Here is a 17,979-nt window from a genome sequence, read left to right as displayed (position 1 = left end):
TTTATGATACAAACAAAATATTATTTGACAAAAATTTGATATCCAAACAAACCGTATAGAAAGCAATAGTATTTAGCTGGTCTTCTCAACACCAACGTTCCAATGCCATTAGATCAACAATGCATATTAATGATCTCACGCTCCATTAGTACGACTTGAACTCGACGTATTATATAATATATATATATATATATAAGGGTTAAATGCAAAAAACCCCCACAAACTATATACCCAGTTGCAGTTTACCCCCTAAACTATAATAATAGGCATTTTGCCCCCTTGAATGATATGTTTGGACAATACTACCCCTACTATCTTAAATCCTTTCTTTTTTTTTCTCTATTAGCTTTTTTCATTTTTTTCCTTTTATTTTCTTTTTGCTCTTCTTGTCTCTTGGAACTAGCCAATATCTCTCTCCGATGTGAAAAGACTTACATCAAAAATTTTAATATTTTTTAAACTATTTTTTTAATTTGTTTATTTGTTAAATTCATTCTTAATAATTTGTCATAAACTCTTTGTTATTACAAAATATATGTAGCTTATATTATAAAGTGTATTAATCTAGTAATTCAACAATTTAAGTACCTATAAACTAATTAAAAGTTCACAGTTACTCAACTACTTATAATAAAAGTAACATTATATATCACATAAAAAAGAAAAGTTAGCAATTGTTATTTGTAGTGAAATAAAAAATAAGAATAAACAACAATAGTAGTTCATCTTTTTTGTTATTGATACTATTGATTAATCAATTTCTCTATTTTGTTATTATACATTTGAAAAGTTCAATTTCTTAAATGACATTGACTTCAACATTTGGAAAAAAAAATCTTGTATTCCATAGATTTTTTTTTATAAAATATTAGCATACGAAATTAAGAAATAAACAAATTTTGACTAATCTAGTCTACTTATTTAAACAATGTTTACAGAAAAAAGGAAGAATTTAAAAAGAAAATGATAGGGAAAAAAGAAAAATAACAATGCTTAAAATAAAAGGGGTAGATTTGTCCAAACATATCATTCAAGGGGGCAAAATGCCTATTATTATAGTTTAGGGGGTAAACTGCAACTCGGTATATAGTTTGTGGGGGTTTTTTGCATTTAACCCTATATATAATACCAAACAAATGACTAATACGTGGATGCGATTATTTTTTTTTTCAACAGAAGGAATATTCCAATTTTGCCAGACTAATCTCCCTACGCCTATGCACCCGGACCCCTAAGAATACACAAGCGGTAGAGAGGTGACTCAAACACACGACCTCGAAATCTAACTAGACTGCTCTGAAATTATTCGAGCCAACCCTAAAGGGCAGGTGGACGCGATTATATGTTTTGTGAAAAATGTAGTGGAAGAGACTCTAATTTTCAAACCAAGGCACGTGCTTCTGCATTTGCATTTTGGAGGACAAAGTTAAGAGTCATATCAAGTTCTTGGAGCAGTTGAAAAGGATGCAGCAAACTTAATGAACATGATGATTATCAGCATGGTTTAGAGGCCCAATTCTCTGGCCGTGTCCATGTCGTTCCAAGTAGTGCTCCAGTACCAGAAAGAATACTAGTGTTTTTCGCATTTGTTTTGTATATATCATGCATGTTCTTGGGGCAATAATAGACAAAGAAGGATAGAACAATCAAACGTGTACTTCTTACATGATCATCTCACCTTTCGTCTTTTGCTACCTGTCCGTTTCTTTTTATTCTTTTTTTTTTTTTTTTCTTGAGTCCCATCTCACAGGGCTATTTATTCATCTCTCTTCCCACTCATGTTTCAACTTCAAAAGGTTACTCCATGTTTCAACCAGCACATTATTTTTGTCAGGTAGAACAAAATTGACCGAAAATGTTGACAACTACCGATAATTTGTCGCCTTGGGCTCACTGCTTTCAACTTTCATGTTCGGAATAATTTGGGATCGTCGTCGTTCCGATCTTCAGCTTCATTCAGTTTAATGATTGCCGGGATTGTTTGTTGACGTGCAATCGCAATTTTATTCAAATTGGTATGGTTTCATTGTTGATTAGTTAAGACTCGGATGACGATACGAGAACCACCACCCTAGCCCTCGTCCTCATCAGCAATCTCGCCTTCTTCCATATCATAATCAATCCCCAAACCCTAACCCTAAAAAATTGGAAATCTCCGCTTCGAGTTTCAGTCAATGGCGAGAGACTCCAATGAACCCACGCGTCGAAAGCGCCGCCGCCCTCCTAGTGAGTGCAGCAAGCAAGGAAAGGATGTCATTTTTTATTATAGGATCGTGTAAAACGTGAAACAATTTATCTAATCTTTTACTGCTACAATTTGCGAGGACAAGAGAGAGAGAGAGAGAAATTCCACGTCTCCCTGGACCAACCACCCCATAAAAATGATGGATAATAAAGTTACATTCTCTGGACATTCTTGAAGACAACAGCGCCCATATATGGAGTACGATTCTATTCTTGAATCTTGATCATGCTGCTGAATGGGCAGCCACGACAGAGCACGTGGCATGAGGCCGACTGCCGGAAAGCTTTATGTTAATGCGTTGGCGTGCAAATTAATTAATTAAACCAACCGAGTTCTTTAAATTGTAATGGTGAAGTGTACTTGCAAGGTGCTAATTTTAAGTTTTAACTCCTATCTACCACTCCATGAAAACATAATAAGCTGGGCATCAAACGCAAAGGGATGTAAAACACCATCACTCAAATTAATAAACAAGCCAATTTAACTGATAAAGATATATATCCACAACCAACCCGAGTCATAGTCGTCTTGACTTAATTGGCCACACCACGGACACGGAAACAAATGGGAGGTAGGGGGTGGGGGTGGTTAGCGCTGGCTAACACTCGCTCGGAACCCCAGACATCAAAACGCAGACGATCAACCTGCAATCCTTTTTTTTTTTTTTTTTAAATCGCAAAAGGCAATATCAGTGTCAGGGGATGGTCAATTAGGCATTGGCCAACGCCCATTTCTGCAGCTGTTGTTGCTGTTCAAACCTCAATCCTGTTCCTGCTGCAGCCTTTATTTATTCTTTGCGTACCTTAATCTTCTTAGACACCTACTATTTTCACCGCCTTCTTCTGCCACAGGGCGGTGGGACTACTGGCTGCTACAGAAATCTAGAAATCCCATGAATTCGTGATTCTTTATCATCGTGACGCTCCTCTCTATTCCTATCACGCCTGTGATTATCAAGAAATTACCCGAGTCAAATCATGATATCAACTAAGCTTTCTAACAAAATTATAAAACATGAAAATCGTAGCAGATATAACTACCCATTGTGATTGCACTGGCGAAAATTACACCAGAGAGAATGAAAACAATTATTGAAGCTCTCCTCAGAATGGTGATGAGTCTTCTTATGAAGAATTGTCCCCAGAATCCAGCCGCGATAGACACAGTCATCAGGTATAAAGCTGCAAAATAACTCAAATGTAAACACTTTTTTTTTTGCAAAAAAAAAAAAAAAAACTTTAAGCTAACGCTGTATCCATTTTAAAGAAAGTCAAAAAAATTGAAGCTGATTACGCAATGATAAGGTAGTATCATATTATTATATCCAGGGACACGGTAGATGAATGAAACATAATATACCATAGGGAATAGGAAACCTCTTGAGGAGATAAAACTCCACGACGGATAAAGATGATGAGAACATCATCACAAATGTCGCTGTCGCACTGGCTACCTGCAAACACAAACAAAAGTTAACCATCCCTCAATAATGTCCCGTTTATGATAAAAACAACAGCCAGCTCTTGGTGGTTGACTACTCATTCAATACACATTAAATTAAAATCGTGTAAACAGTAATCCGCTTGTGCCACGAAAGCGAGATTATGTTTTTTTTTTTTCCCTTTCTTACACGGGTTGGTGACTTGATTTTGAGCAAATTAATATTTGTTTTTCGGATATGACAACTATTTATAACCTATCTATCCTAAACTACATGAAAGAGAAGACTAAAGAGACCTTGTGTTAAGAGCTAACAGCTACACAGACCTTATTGAGTTTGAGCAAATTAAGCACAACTTAAAATGGAGAGGAGAGCAAAAACCTGAGGAATGACACCAATCTCAAGGAGGAGAGGCCCCAAAATGAATCCACCACCAGACCCCAACAACCCTCCAACAGTGCCTCCTAAAATGCCACAGAGGGCACAGAATGCAAGGTTTGTTCCAGTCCACTGAATGGCTGCTTCACATACTAAATCCTTGTTCCCTTCCAGTCTCCTTTTCTTGCTTTCTCTGTACAGTTTAACACATTCGTATCCAAACACTACAAGAGCAACCGGGACCTGGAAAGTGAAACCAAGAAACCAAAAAAGGGATGTGCTTATAAGGATCGATAGATCTCCTGTGGACTTATGGTGTACGTATTTCATAATGGGCTTCACCTACCTGTAGGATGTTAAGCACCCAGTACAATGTACTACAGGCAACTAAATCATTCTGCATGTGATATAGTTGAGATTAGAGTCATTAATCATATGATCAAATAGACGACAAAGACGCGCGAATCAAATATGGCTATAGAGGAAGCAAGGGAACAACTTGCCTTGGAAACCTGAAGAACTAAAAAGATGATCCATACTAATAGAAGCACCCCAAATCTCTTCAAATTAAGGTTGGACCGCATAATTTGCTGAAAGGGTAACAAGATGACATGTTATTTTACATTCTACCAATCGAAGCTGACATGAAAAATGGAGAAAGTACAAATCACAAATAACGCTGTGCTTACCAGCGCTGTTTTTTCCTCTCGAGGGACTAGTGGGTCATATTCCGTATCGATCAAGACTGAGTGAAATATGAAGAACCAAAGAAGATGGTAAGCACTCACTAGAGAAAAATGTTATTATCCCTGGTCTTTGCCGAGTCCAAGGAAAACTTTCGATTTTACCAAATTCAGAGGTTTGTTGGAAAACTTACGTTCCCCGCGAGAATTAACGAGAGTCTTTTCTTGTTCTGCAATTTCCTTCTGCGATTACCCCAAAAAACGACAGTTAAAATGGTTGATCACCAGCACCCAAATTATGAGTTTTTGAGAGACGTAATTGTGCGGTGTTAAGTCTTAAACGTCACGTCGCCCTTTGCAGCACTAGTTTGTCTTGAGTTGACAATTAAGTGCAAGAAACAAAGAATTTTTTTTTAAAACCACATAAGCCGCAATTTTGCTGAAAAACAAACCTTCACGATGGTCTCTTCCTTCCACATCTCAATTCCCTTGCCGAAAGACCTCGTGGAAGTACCTGTTGCCAATATTGCAGGAGAATTCTAAGTTTTTAAATTGAATGCCTGAATTGAAAGAAACGATAAATTGTTTAATAAACCTCCAGGTCTTAATTGCGAGATGTCAGATGAACCAATTATCAAATTGTCAAATTATACTAATTGACCTGCTGGCCTAGTGCAGCAGTTAATGTAGATGGGGCACAAAAAAGCACACCTATGAAAAGAATGATGATCAGTACGGTGATGAGCCAATACGGGAAGACGACACTCAGAGCCACTCCAATGGTGATGCCAAGCATAAGCATGGGCTGAAATAGTAGGGCCAGCTCATAGTCAATAATCGGAACTTCTCTGCATGGATGAGGAACTCTGAGATTGTACCAAACTGATGATGCTGATGCCCCCATGATCATACCTGTGACACGCCAACTTGATGAATCAGACAACCCCAAAAATAACGAAAAAGACAAAAATTAGAGTCCTAGGTATGCTGGAATTTACTGGTGAATTGCTGTCCTAGTAATTGTGGTTGAGAAGTTCGGTAATAGCATGACAAAATTCATGTTTTCTCTGAAGGGAACGAAACAGTAGAAAGACAGTAGTAAATTTAGGGGAGAGAAGTTTGAAAAGATGGGAGCTTACACTTAGAAATGGCAGCAGCAGACTTAGTATCAAAACCCACAATGAGAGTAAGCATGGGGACAAAAATGCCTCCCCCACCGACACCTCCCACAGTTCCACATGCTGATCCCAGGAATCCTATTATTGTTGCCAATATGATTCTCCAACTAAACTTCAACTCCTGCAACCAGGAGGAGCGAGCAATGAAGAAAGCAAAATACTGGCAATCTCACGCAGACACGCACTCTCTAGACAAACAAAACATGAAAGCCAAGAAAAAAAAAAACAGCGACAATATTCAATGATGTTGAGCGCCATGAGAGACGTCCATGAGAGACAACACGTACATGTGGATATATACATGACGAGAAGAGAAGACAAGAGGGAAATAAAAAAGAAAGATAGTCGTACAGGCCAAACTTTTAATTCAGATCCGTATGGATGTTGTTGCAAAACATTGGCGGAGTTCGAAGAAGACGATAAAAGAGAAGATGGTGGCGAAAGCGCAACACTAGCATTTGAATGGCTGTTATTATAAACGAACAACACAGAAAGAACAGCCACCGAAAACCCCGTTAACAAATACACCACCAATCCTCTTGTCGCCATAACAATCAATCACAAGTCTTAACGACTTCCAACAAACGCCGTCGCCGCCGTCGCCGCAGCCCTTTGACACCTTTGTCTTCGGCCCCGCCCCTCCTTTTTTGCACTTTTCCTTACGTTACTCTCTCCTCCTCCTCCTCCTCCCCGCTTGTTTAAATTCTCAGTAAATGCCAAAGACCGAAGTTCACAAAACTCGCACAATCACCAAATTCTATTACCTTACATATATACGAAGCACTCAAATCACCTAATTTAAGAAGGAAATTTTGGTTCCCCATTTATTCTCGTGAAAAAATGGAGAAGGTACATAGGATGTGGGTGCGTAGGTGGGGGCGCGCTCGGTGCACATGTGATTGATACAACAGCCTCACGGAGAGAGAGGCGGCATTTTTTCTTGTGAAACGACAAAAAAAAAAAAAAAGAACCAAATTATGATTCTTCTGGCTACACATGCCATGCGTGACCACGACCACACGTGGCGTAAAGGCAGTGATTAGTAAAATTGCAATTGCTCTGCGTCTGCGTCACAGAAAAATGTACGCACGATTACGGCGACGCTTCAGTGGAAGCTAGTTATGTTAAAGCTTCGGCGGCTCGTAGTATCAGCTTTTTGTGATTTCTGCAAATATGTGATTTGGGGTATTTGTGGCTGTGATTCCTCATTCATAGCGTCAGATGGTGATTGACATTTAGGAAATAAATGCACTGTTTGGATGGATGAAAGGGAATTCCTAAAAATTTCCATTTCAAAGGTCTTCAATTAATTATTCTGTGAACGAGTAAGAGTTAGAGAATATTCGTAACGGATCTTCTGCCTCGTCATCTTGTGCCACTCTCTATTTCATTTTTTATTATATTAATATTTTTCATGTATAAAAATTACGTTTTAGTTCTTTTTTGTCAGACCAGCGTCTCCTCCGTGTCAATTATTAGCAACTGCCAATAATGTCGCGCAAGATTCTGCTCCGTAATGACTATGAATTTGGACATTTATTAGGAAGACAAATCTGGCCAGCTTTTCTTTCAATTGTTCAGAAGACAAATCTAGCTTTTCTTTCACCTAAATTTCACTTAACGTATCCACGTCAAACTAAAACACCCCCTCTGGACGTCGAAATCCCACGCCACCAACCGGTGCCAGAAATTATTATTATTGTTTCGTATAATGATTTTACGATTCCAGCTTTGCCCACGCGTCATTGTTGGACGTAAAACTTCCATCTTTTGTACCGAATCTTTCTTCTTCAGCATTTTATCAAGTGGATGCTTGGCTTCTTATACACAATTGAATCCGAGTCAACAAAACCAACTGCTCTGGGGATCAAATATGAAATCCCTAGGATTGAATTCTAAAAAATTCAAGATTTTCTGAAAATTTTATAGGCATTTCATTGATTCAACAGTGGTTCGGTCTTTTGTGTGGATCCCCTTCTAGGAGTATCGTGTTGGGGAAAAAAAAAAAAAAAGAATCTAAGTCAACAAAATACGGACTCTGGCAATCTCCATCTCCATGCATGATTTGCCTCGAAGATTCCCCCAAAACATTTTTGTAGGCCCGAGAGCCTAAATGACCCACTTCGACGACCATGTGTGATTCACTGAATCATGATTAAGTTAGACAACTATACCTTTGTCTTCTTCGATCGCTTCCAACAGTCCAACAACCATAATTTGGTTATCAACATGTATACGTACCATTAAGTAGTATCGTGATTCTTCTTTTCTAACCGCTCTTTTGCGATTGATGATGATTAACACGTTCTCTATTAGCCTAATAGTAAATGACCAAAAGGATAACCAAACTTTTTAAAATTGCATCGATTGATCGCAAAACCTTTTTTTTTTAGTTAAAAAAATTCATCTCTTTAAAACGAGCTACAAGAGTCATTCAAACGAATTCAGCAGCTAATTTTACTAAGAAAAGTGTAAATGTTTTCATCCGAATTAAATACTAAATTGGCTGAAATGATCTGTTTTACGTATTTGTTTTAAAGCGGTGAGTAACCTCTTTGATAAAAAAAAAAAAAAAAAAAAAAGAGTTTAGTGAGCAATCAGTGTAATTTTAAAAAACTTGGTGATCTTTTTGACCATCTACTCTTCCATTAATTCCAGCCTCCTATGTCTTAGTTGAAATTTAATTGATTAGTCGGTTAAGCACTAAACGCCCTGGTAGAAGCACTGTACTTCCTTTGATTAAACACAACCATGTTTATGTTTTTTTTTTTTTTTTTCGCCGGAACTCAAAATCTTAAATTCAACCTACCATAAGTTTAGAATAAGGGGCACATATATGAGAGTCTTGTGTATAAGCATGAGCCAAGGATCTGTCTGATTTCACCCAATGTTAATGCATGAGGCCGATGAATTAATACCATAGTCTACATTTTATACTTCATTTACCAGCTTGTCAAACGTGCGAGTGTTGTTTACAAGATGTGCCTAATTTTAAGATTGGTGATTGATCCTCACCCTTTCTTGTGGATTTCAATGGCGGAGTAAGGGGATAAAAATGGCCTAGTAATATCTTTTCGAGAGTGCTCATGTCCAGCGCGGAAATCGGGAGTAAGAATTCCATCTCTCGTTCTCATCCAAAGGATAAAACAAGAGAAATAATCAATCACCGAAGGATCAAATCAAAAGGAGGACCTGGAAATGTCGTCATGCTATATTCTCAAAGAGGTACAGCCATACGCTACGCAATATATAATAAGAAGAATAGCATCTTAGCAACCACCCAAAAAAAAAAAAGAGAGAGAGAGAGAGAGAAGAATCATCATCTTATATACAGTGTATATGTGATGTCGTTTTCATTTTCAGCAAAGATATCTCTGTTACGAGTAGGGATGGTAATGGATAGAGTAAAATTCGATATCCGCACAAATATTCGATCCGATGGTTAATTTGATTTAGACGACAGATAAGTAATCCATTAGGATTTGGTATTGATGAGAAACAATTGATGGATAATTGGATAAATTTGGTAATAGAACTCTAAAAACTCGAAACCTAAAATATAAAATGTTTAATTCCTTTCATATAGGTTGTATGACTCTACCAAAGTTTAAAAATTAACATAATGTGTTGATTTAACATTATGCATGCATAAATTTTTATTTGATAATAGTTAATTACCTTTTTTCTGAATTATTCAAATTAATGAGCAGAGGATATCCGATGAATAGTTTGAACTCTCGAGGGTTTGATAATGGAAGTTGAAATCCGTGGATTACCCGACAAGATTTGATAAAAAAAAAAAACTTCGATTCACATGTTAAAATTTGGTAAGAGAGTTTTTGAAGGTACCATCTCGAATGGCAAGTGACGATTGCATTTGCACTTCAACTAAAACGCAAAAGTTGACCAAACCGGGAGCAGCTCCAATTGACCAGCAGCTTATAACTATAAGGTCAAGATTACTCGAATTACTGAAGAGGACAACTTTCTCCTTGCTAAGGTTTGACTGATCGTGAAAGCACTGCATATAGATGAGACCACGAAGCAGTCATTTTCAAAACGAAGACATCAAGACCATACTAATACTAATAGTGTGCTCGGCCTCATTTTGGGCTTTGAACCAAGCTGCGGACTTGAAGGCCAAGACCATTCGTCAATGTCTAACAGCAGGATGCCACTTTCAGGCCGATAATGTTCAGTTCCTGGGATCATCAAATGTCCTTGTACATGTCAACCGCCGGAGAAGACAACAAGGGTTGGCAGAAAAACATCGACAGCAAAACAAAATTTCAAACAAATTCTAACACAAATCAAGGCGTGCCTTGCCATATTGCACCACCCTCTTTGAATGATTTCAAGCCCCAAGACTACAAGACTGAGAGATATGCTTGCATATGATATTCACTACATAAACTTCTAACTAAGGAGAAAGGCAATTTAGCCCGTGTAGAATAATGCGCGAACCATATGCTAGTATAAGAAAAGTGAAATAGAGACGATTCATCAAAGGCATATACCACCACAATTCAACTACTGATTCGCCACCAGATCAGACATGACCAACAAAAACATCTCAGAAAATCAAAGGAAAAAAAGCCAACGAGTAAAAGAAAAGACAGCTTTGACACCCACCCTAGTACAACCAAATCTAGCCCAAAAATCTCCATGGCAGCATTAAGCCCTGTTCCCGTCCTCATCTCTCACACGCGCCACCCTGATGACCCCTACGCCTTCCTCATCCAATTTTCCAGGGTCGTTGAATGTCTGCCCGGATGAAGTCAGCTGTCAGCTGCTGTTTCGTGATCTGCCTCTGCCCCCTGTTTATCTTCGTCCCAAACCCCCTTTTTTTCAGCCTCAGCTCTTCCTTTCTTCTTCTTGCTTCCTCCTCAGTCAACTCATACTTCTCCTATGTACAAATGTATAATAGAATTTAACAAATTAGCGGTATGGTAAATTAAGAAGGGAAAACAGATACTTGCACGGAAAGGAAGCCCTGAATTATGTCGTATTTAATTAGGAGCCAAACCAATAACTAATAACACCAAGCCAGGCAGAAAAAGAATGGAACGACAAGGAGGTCATCTATCTTATCATAAATCAAGTACAAATATTTGGGTCTTGTCAAGATAATATCTTGGGAAAATTTATTCTAACAATACATACTAAACAGATGACACCACTAACGAGCATGCTGATAAGCGAACAAGCCGAGCATGGACTATAAACGGCTCACCTTGCCCGTTTCTGTGGTCTCTGCCACCTTCTGTTCGGCCTCATCTTTCTTACCAGTCAAGTAATGCATAGCTCTCCTAGCAGCATCAGCTGCGGAATCCTTCAATTCACTCAGCTTACTAACAGTAGTGTCCTTCCCTTCTTTGGCTTTCTCGGCTGTGTAATCCTTATACTCTTCAGCTTTCTCCACCGTCGTATCCTTTGCTTCCTTCGCTTTTTCTGCTGCAAAGTCCTTGTATTCTCTCGCCTTCTGTGCCGTAGTGTCCTTAGTCCCCATGGCCTTTTCACCTGCACAATCTTTATATTCACCCGCTTTTCCCACCACCTTCTCCTGCACCTCCTTTGCCTTCTCAGCCGCATAGTCTGTGTACTCGCTCGCTTTCTGCGCTGTTGCCTCTCTGGCTTCTTTTGCCTTCTCTGCAGTAGTATCTTTGGCTTCCTTGCCATTCTCAGTAGCAGCGTCCTTGTACTCCCACAACTTGCCCAATGTGGAATCCTTGGTCTCCTTCACCTTCTCGGAAGTGGAATCCTTGTGCTCTCCTGCCTTTTCCGCACCTTCCCCAGCTTTTTGCGCCGCTGAATCTTTGGTTTCCTTTGCTCTATCAGCAGTGTAATCCTTGTACTCTCCTGCCTTTTCCGAAACTGCCCTTGCCCTCTCAGAGGCAGCATCCTTTGCCTCCCGAGCCTTTTCAGAAGCTTCTTCTGTGGTTTCTCTTGTCCTCTCGGCAGCCTCATGAGTCTTGCCTGTTACGACCTCCTTGGCATGCTCGAGTGTACCCTGAACCTTTTTCAGCATACCATCAAGAAACCCAGTACCCCGCTCTTCTTCTCCCCGTTCATCATGGAACCTCGGCTCTCTCTCGATTCTAGCTCCTTCAACACGTTCCGTTCTCTCTTTACTCACATCACTCAGCTCATCTGCAGCCACCCTCGCAGCTGCCTCAGCTCTCTCTTCCTTAGCTGCTTGCCTCGACGCCATACCTAGCTCCTCTTCCAAGTATGACAATATATTAATATTACAATGAAAATGAAATAAATTCTGATACTTGAAAGACCGCAAGAACGTTATTCCGGTGTGTTCTTCGTATTTCTTGATATTATATAGGCATGAGCCACTTAAGTTGTTGTATACGGACACATGGCTGGTGAGTGTATTTGGGATTTCCACGTGGAGCTTAATTGCCAGGGGAGGGACACGTATCCGAATGAGCCAGGGAGAAGGGTTGCCAACTTGCCAATTGCCATGCATGGGGATCCTCGATAACATGAATCCAATGACATCTATAGTATTGCGCCACTTGCACTTGGATCCCAAGTGCATGGAAAACCAGGCAACTAAGGGAAAAAATTGCCACATAATCCTCATGAAGTTTATTAATCCAAAATGCTCCACCGCGCAGAAAGGCTTACCACCGCTCACCAAACGGGACAAACAGGGGTAAATGAAGTTTCAGCTCTGTTCCCCAAAATTCAAAATCCAAAGCCCACCATTTTCTCAATTCTTTATCCCAAAATTTCCTGCCCAACAAATTTTATTCCGTAAGATAGGATGAAATGGAAGGGAATATCATTTTGTTCCTGCAGACGGTCGGAAAGAACGGAGGAGGCGAGGAGCTTGGCCTTGTTCTTAGCAGCTTGTCATAGGCGGCCTTGTCAAAAGAGTACGATATTGTTGACCTTGTGCTTTTGCTTTCCCTTGCTCCACTTCTCCTGCTTCCAGCGTGGACGAGGTGGGGCCTTATCCTTCTCCTGCGCCATTGCATTTGCATTTTTGCAGGAGGATAGGAGGAGGAGTTTTGGGTTGTCTGGGTCGGTGGGAAGAGGCTGAGGACTAAAAGACTGATAGGAACATTAATCCTAGTTTCTGAACATCAATCCCTGTTGATGTCGGGGCAAAATCTGTGCCTGCCGCATCCAACGGGACGACTTCCTTTTCCTTTTTCCTTTTGGCTGTCCGGTGCGTTGGGGCTGAGAATGAATGGGCCTGGGGCCATTCAAGAGGATGGTGGAGCACCATCAAGGCTCGAAAGCGCAAAATGTATGTAGGACGCCTTCGGATGTTCTGCTGAGCGCTGCGGCAAGCACTCTTTTTTAATTGATGGCTTCACTCTTTATTAACTCAAGAAACTCCTTGTTTCACCTGAATTGAGAAAACAAATAGTTGCCGATGGAGAATGAATTCTACTACCTTTTTTTTTTTGTCCTAATGACATTGTACTATTCAAACAAAATTTATCCTTCTGTTAATATCGTTGATAGGACCTTAATTTTTTGTCGACTCGTACTGGTGTGAAATCAAAAATTCGAAGGTGAGCTCATGAATGGGAAAGAAAACTTGCCTTCAGGGGATTAAAAGGCTGTCTTGCATGGAGAAAAACATGTTCGCTGACATTTTAACTAATTTTGACACTTACTAAACCTCCCAGCAATCTCAACTTTAAGCCCATTTTAAGGACCATATGGTACTACTTCTTGACGGTACTGAAGCATTATTCTTTTCGGACACAAATAGAAAATTAGCACTTGCGTCCTTTATGTGACCTTAATGCAAAAAAAAAAAAAAAAATGAAGAAATTTATGGAGAAATGTTCATGATATTTCTGGACAAAGTTTCATGGCATGCAATTCCAATACGGGAAGTACTCGTCAAAAGAATAATTTACTCCGTACTGGTTCATCAACAAATTAAGTCCTCAGGTTCATTTTCCTTTGTACATCTACCTACCCAAATCAAAATCACGTTTAATACTGATCACCCTATAAATAATGGAGTCACGATTCAGTGGCATCTTCCACTATGATATTGAGTCTTCTGAGCCAGATAGAATGAAGGATCATGTGAAAGACATCATAACGCTTTGGAGGTGTATTAATTTCGAAATGTCTCCTTACTTGGATTCCCCTGCGCTGCATCCTTATGTATTGCCTTGGAGAAATAGCCATTAGAATCTTTTTCAAGTTGGGAATATCCTGAACTGGAATTACGACTGCGAATGCCTTCCAATTCAGAATGTCGCTGAAGGGAATCACATACCCTTCCTTAATGAGGACAGGGACGCATCCCATGTACAATGCCTCCACCATTCTCGGGCTTGCTACTTCGTACCCGCTAGGACAAATGCAGTACCTGCTTTTCCTCATCATTCCGTAGTACGAAACGCCCTTGGGGAGGTATTGATGGATTTGAACATCGGCATCCTTGTCTTCCCAGTACTCGAGAAGAATTGGCCTTATAGGACCGTGAATTCCCCCGGCATAGAACACCAATATTGGACGTTTGGATGGTGAAGGACCTCCTATCATGCCTTTGGTTGTGCCCAGTGGGAGGTGGATTTCGGGGATAGAAACATCTCTGGAGGGGGCAAACCTCTCGGAGGTATTTGCATTGCATAAAGCTCGGATGGAATTGGTGTACAGATATGGGACTGCAAAAGATAGTTCAGGCCCCTGCAATGCAACAATCTCTAGGAAATTAAGAAATCCTACGACAGAAACAAGACCTCAATCACTTGATTAATGAATGCTTACCCAATCATGGCAAGCAAGCATAAAATGATCAGCTCCAAGGCTTCGATTCCAGTAAGGGTACTTGTGTGAGATAGTATTGACATAGTCTGCGACAAAACTTTTCATTAGGCCCCATTCACGGGATTCAGGGACATAAATGAATTCCGTTATCCTCGTCACGCTGAATGGGAGGTAGTAAAGGTGAGCTTTGCTTGGATCTGTCGTCCTGAAGGGGCTAACTTCCAGCGCTTGTATGAAATACCCCTCGATAGCATATGTATGCTTGCAGGGCCCAACATGGAAAACTGGGGGATCCCCTTCTTCGTAGATGAACACCTTAAATCTTTTCTCCATTTCCAAATAGCTCCTGCAGTTCAAAAGGGGAGTTAAAAGAAGTGAGATCAATGGTAAACTTTATTTATCCTTTTCCTTTCCATTACTGAAGTAACGTCCTCGATTGATAAATGATATTCCTTCAACTTTAGATGGAAATTGAAAGATATTACCTGCGGAAGGCTGTAGCATTCAGGTACATTGGACCCTTAGGGACAAAGTCCTCGTGAGGTGCTTCTTGTCCAATTCTGGCTTCTTTTATTGCAGCCCGAGCTTCTGCCAGACTTGCTTCTAAGATCTCTAAGTTACTGTACTTATTCTTGGATCGCGGGACATTGGTGATATTATGAAGCCCTTCATCATTTTTTAGCTGCTGAAGTTCCAATCATTACCGGACGAGCAACTCACAAGCGAAAGAGTAAGAGAAAACAAGTAATGCATATTATTCGGTCAATGATCAACTTGACAAACTTCTTCAGATTTCCTACTCATTCTCCGTGGAATTACTCAAGAATTATATATCCCAGCATTTGCAATGCAGGGGCTCTTTCAATTTATCCATCGTGATTGACATACAAGATACAACCTTGCCCATAACTGAAGCTACATACGACCGAAAAGAATATCGACTAAAATATGTGTGCAAGAAAACATGAAAACGTGCGATACAAGGGAACGAGAGACAAAATAGTCGTGTAATACTTAAAAGTTTAATAAATGTTTGAAAAAATTGCATGATCTATAGGAACCAGAATCCCAATTGTGCCAATTTACAAGATGTTGTGATTCAACCACACTCTTGAAAGTGCAACCATCAAATATTTAAGGACTTCTTTGCAAATTCGCATTCCATTTGCAGTAGGTGGATGGACAAGCGAGTTAAGGCACGCATTCATTACGTTTTTTATTTGCATCTTGGATGGGTCAAAGTAAATTATAGAACTGTACAAGTAGAGAGGCCTTACGTGATAATCACCATCTTTTCTTGGCTGGGTATGAGCAGAAATATTTGATACCACTTCTTTTACACGGGAACCGTCCGACTCTTTTGACTGAAGATATGCCTTCCGGTACTCAGTAAGTGGGATTCTACTGCTACTCATAGCCAATATTGCAGTGGTAGCAATTACTGCTACCAGAACCAGGCGAAGCCTCGAAAAGAATGGTTCTGTAAAGAATTCTTCACAATCCCGCATACTTGTATGTTTGGGACCTGCTCGACCGATCGGACTATGAGTCTTCGTGTAGGAGATGATGGGAAAAGTGATATTGAATTGAAGATGAATAGCATGTCATGAGAAGCGCAAAGTTTTCCTCCTGTGGTTCTGTCAGTTTTCGGTCCGGATTCTTTTCCTCTGGGATGGGGAGGAAGAATGTTAAATATACAGAAGTGAAATTTTTTATTTTCCATGTATGGTAAAGTCCGGATTTGCACGTCTTCCACTGTCCAATTGGAGATTCTACTTTCCATTGAATTAAGCGAACACTTATATACTTCTAACTTCAAGAGTCGGAAACCTAAGTTAACCGTCTTTCAAGGGATACCTTCCTTTCTGATTGCATGGTGAACCTTCCTTTTATTATATCCTGAAAATCTCCGGCGTCTAGGATTAGAATCTTTTTTCATTTATGGGGGTTTCTTTTTCTTTTTTTTTTTTGTCACTTCCCATAAATGAAATCCTCTCTACTAAAAAAAAGGGAAATGGAAATCCTCCATATACATGCTAATACAATGCAATTTCCTACTAAAAAAGAGGAAATGGGAATCCTCCATAAACATACTAGTAATACAATACAATTTCAAAGATGTTTCGAAACAAAAATAAAACTATTGATAATTTGCTTCATACTCAATAATAGTTCTATGAAAAAAATAACCGAACAAGTTGCTAAAAAATTTAGGGAAAGTTTCAAAAAAAAAATTGTCTTCACAAATTTGGTCTCAAGTTTAGTCTCTTCGTCTACCATGCAGAAGCTGGAATATAATAGCCGCAATCCTTGTCCATCAGAGATCAACGTCAAGGCTAAAATATCGAGCAAACCAAAAGCACCCTCATCCAACAAGCCAGCTATTAGCAAATTAACGATTCCAGATCAAATTAAACATCACGAAAATGTAAGAAACATGAACAGAAGGATTTCTTGATCTCGAAGAGGGGAAACTGGAAAAGCAGTGGAAGGGTTTTTTCCAGCAACAAGGATGCTATAATCCCTTAATGAATTGGGGCATTGCCCATGATTATTGAATTTGCGATCATAATCAAACTGGGTAATTTTTGCCACACTAATCGGGAGGAAGTAAACGTACGCTTTAATTATGTAGGCCACTCTGCTGATATCGCATGGAGCTGTTTTATTGTACTCCCACCTTGTTTATTATTCATGGAGATTTTACGGTAAAAATCAGAAAGCAGCGCTTTTTTTTTTTTTTTTGGTTGTTGGGAATCATCAATGGGCAACTGGTCGTAGGTTCAAATCTTCTGCCCATGAATACATCATTTGGGAATTGAATTGAATAACGATTTATTAATTACAAGTTACTGAAGAACCCTATATCAATCAACTTACATAACCATCTCACGAGAATATACAACAAAGCATGCATGTTTGCTGTCAAATATAAGTAGGTATATATTATTTTATTTTTTTTGACTATATTTGAAATAAGAAGCTGGTAAATGCCTTGAGAACCATGCACGCACAAGCACATTTATTATCTTATCTTCTTAGTTGATGACATATTAATCTTCTTAGTGGATTTGGAAAGAGTTTAATTTGTTAGTCCAGAACGAGTGATTTTTTTTCCTTTCAGAAGGAAAAACCAGTATCATATTAGTTAAACTAAAATTACAAATTCCTAGTTGAGGTTGCTAATGATCATATATATGTGTGTGTGTGTTTGTAGAGTTACATGACAAACGATTAGAGATTGGTGCAATTAGATACAAATTAATTTTTACTTCAATGTAAACATAATCTCAG

General features: G+C 39.3%; 3 protein-coding genes and 1 long non-coding RNA gene across 5 annotated transcripts; 1 reads left to right on the top strand and 3 right to left on the bottom strand.

Annotated features, from left to right (window-relative positions):
* Positions 1–2,854: 2,854 nt before the first annotated feature.
* LOC140009347 (sulfite exporter TauE/SafE family protein 4-like) lies at positions 2,855–6,690 on the bottom strand. Its single transcript, XM_072054550.1, has 12 exons — positions 6,277–6,690; positions 5,887–6,046; positions 5,459–5,659; positions 5,200–5,261; positions 4,942–4,990; positions 4,754–4,809; positions 4,568–4,654; positions 4,411–4,461; positions 4,068–4,307; positions 3,605–3,698; positions 3,286–3,426; positions 2,855–3,189 (listed from the first exon to the last, which is right to left on the bottom strand). The coding sequence occupies exons 1-12, from the start codon at positions 6,472–6,474 to the stop codon at positions 3,107–3,109; spliced, it is 1,422 nt and encodes a 473-aa protein (XP_071910651.1). The 5' UTR covers positions 6,475–6,690; the 3' UTR covers positions 2,855–3,106.
* Positions 6,691–10,424: 3,734 nt separating this feature from the next.
* LOC113695722 (uncharacterized) lies at positions 10,425–12,248 on the bottom strand. Of its 2 annotated transcripts, none has more exons than XM_072054548.1 (2): positions 11,159–12,248; positions 10,425–10,831 (listed from the first exon to the last, which is right to left on the bottom strand). In XM_072054548.1, the coding sequence occupies exons 1-2, from the start codon at positions 12,134–12,136 to the stop codon at positions 10,661–10,663; spliced, it is 1,149 nt and encodes a 382-aa protein (XP_071910649.1). In that variant the 5' UTR covers positions 12,137–12,248; the 3' UTR covers positions 10,425–10,660. The 2 variants fall into 2 exon arrangements, with proteins under 2 accessions (XP_071910649.1, XP_071910650.1); XM_072054549.1 differs by having other exon boundaries at positions 10,425–10,825.
* Positions 12,249–12,334: 86 nt separating this feature from the next.
* On the top strand, positions 12,335–13,435 carry LOC140009346 (uncharacterized). The gene is made up of 2 exons (XR_011816747.1): positions 12,335–12,818; positions 12,935–13,435. It is a non-coding gene; the product is annotated as an uncharacterized lncRNA (long non-coding RNA).
* Positions 13,436–13,797: 362 nt separating this feature from the next.
* LOC113695714 (probable glycosyltransferase At5g03795) lies at positions 13,798–16,344 on the bottom strand. The gene is made up of 4 exons (XM_027214853.2): positions 15,963–16,344; positions 15,171–15,367; positions 14,686–15,031; positions 13,798–14,604 (listed from the first exon to the last, which is right to left on the bottom strand). Exons 1-4 carry the CDS (start codon positions 16,191–16,193, stop codon positions 13,930–13,932), a joined length of 1,449 nt encoding a protein of 482 aa, XP_027070654.2. The 5' UTR covers positions 16,194–16,344; the 3' UTR covers positions 13,798–13,929.
* Between the last annotated feature and the right edge of the window lie 1,635 nt (positions 16,345–17,979).

The sequence above is a fragment of the Coffea arabica genome, chromosome 6e (genome assembly GCF_036785885.1).
Source record: "Coffea arabica cultivar ET-39 chromosome 6e, Coffea Arabica ET-39 HiFi, whole genome shotgun sequence".
Classification (NCBI taxonomy): Eukaryota; Viridiplantae; Streptophyta; class Magnoliopsida; order Gentianales; family Rubiaceae; genus Coffea; species Coffea arabica.
The sequence above is the reverse complement of the archived record's forward strand: the minus strand, read 5'-3'. Positions and strand labels throughout refer to the sequence as shown.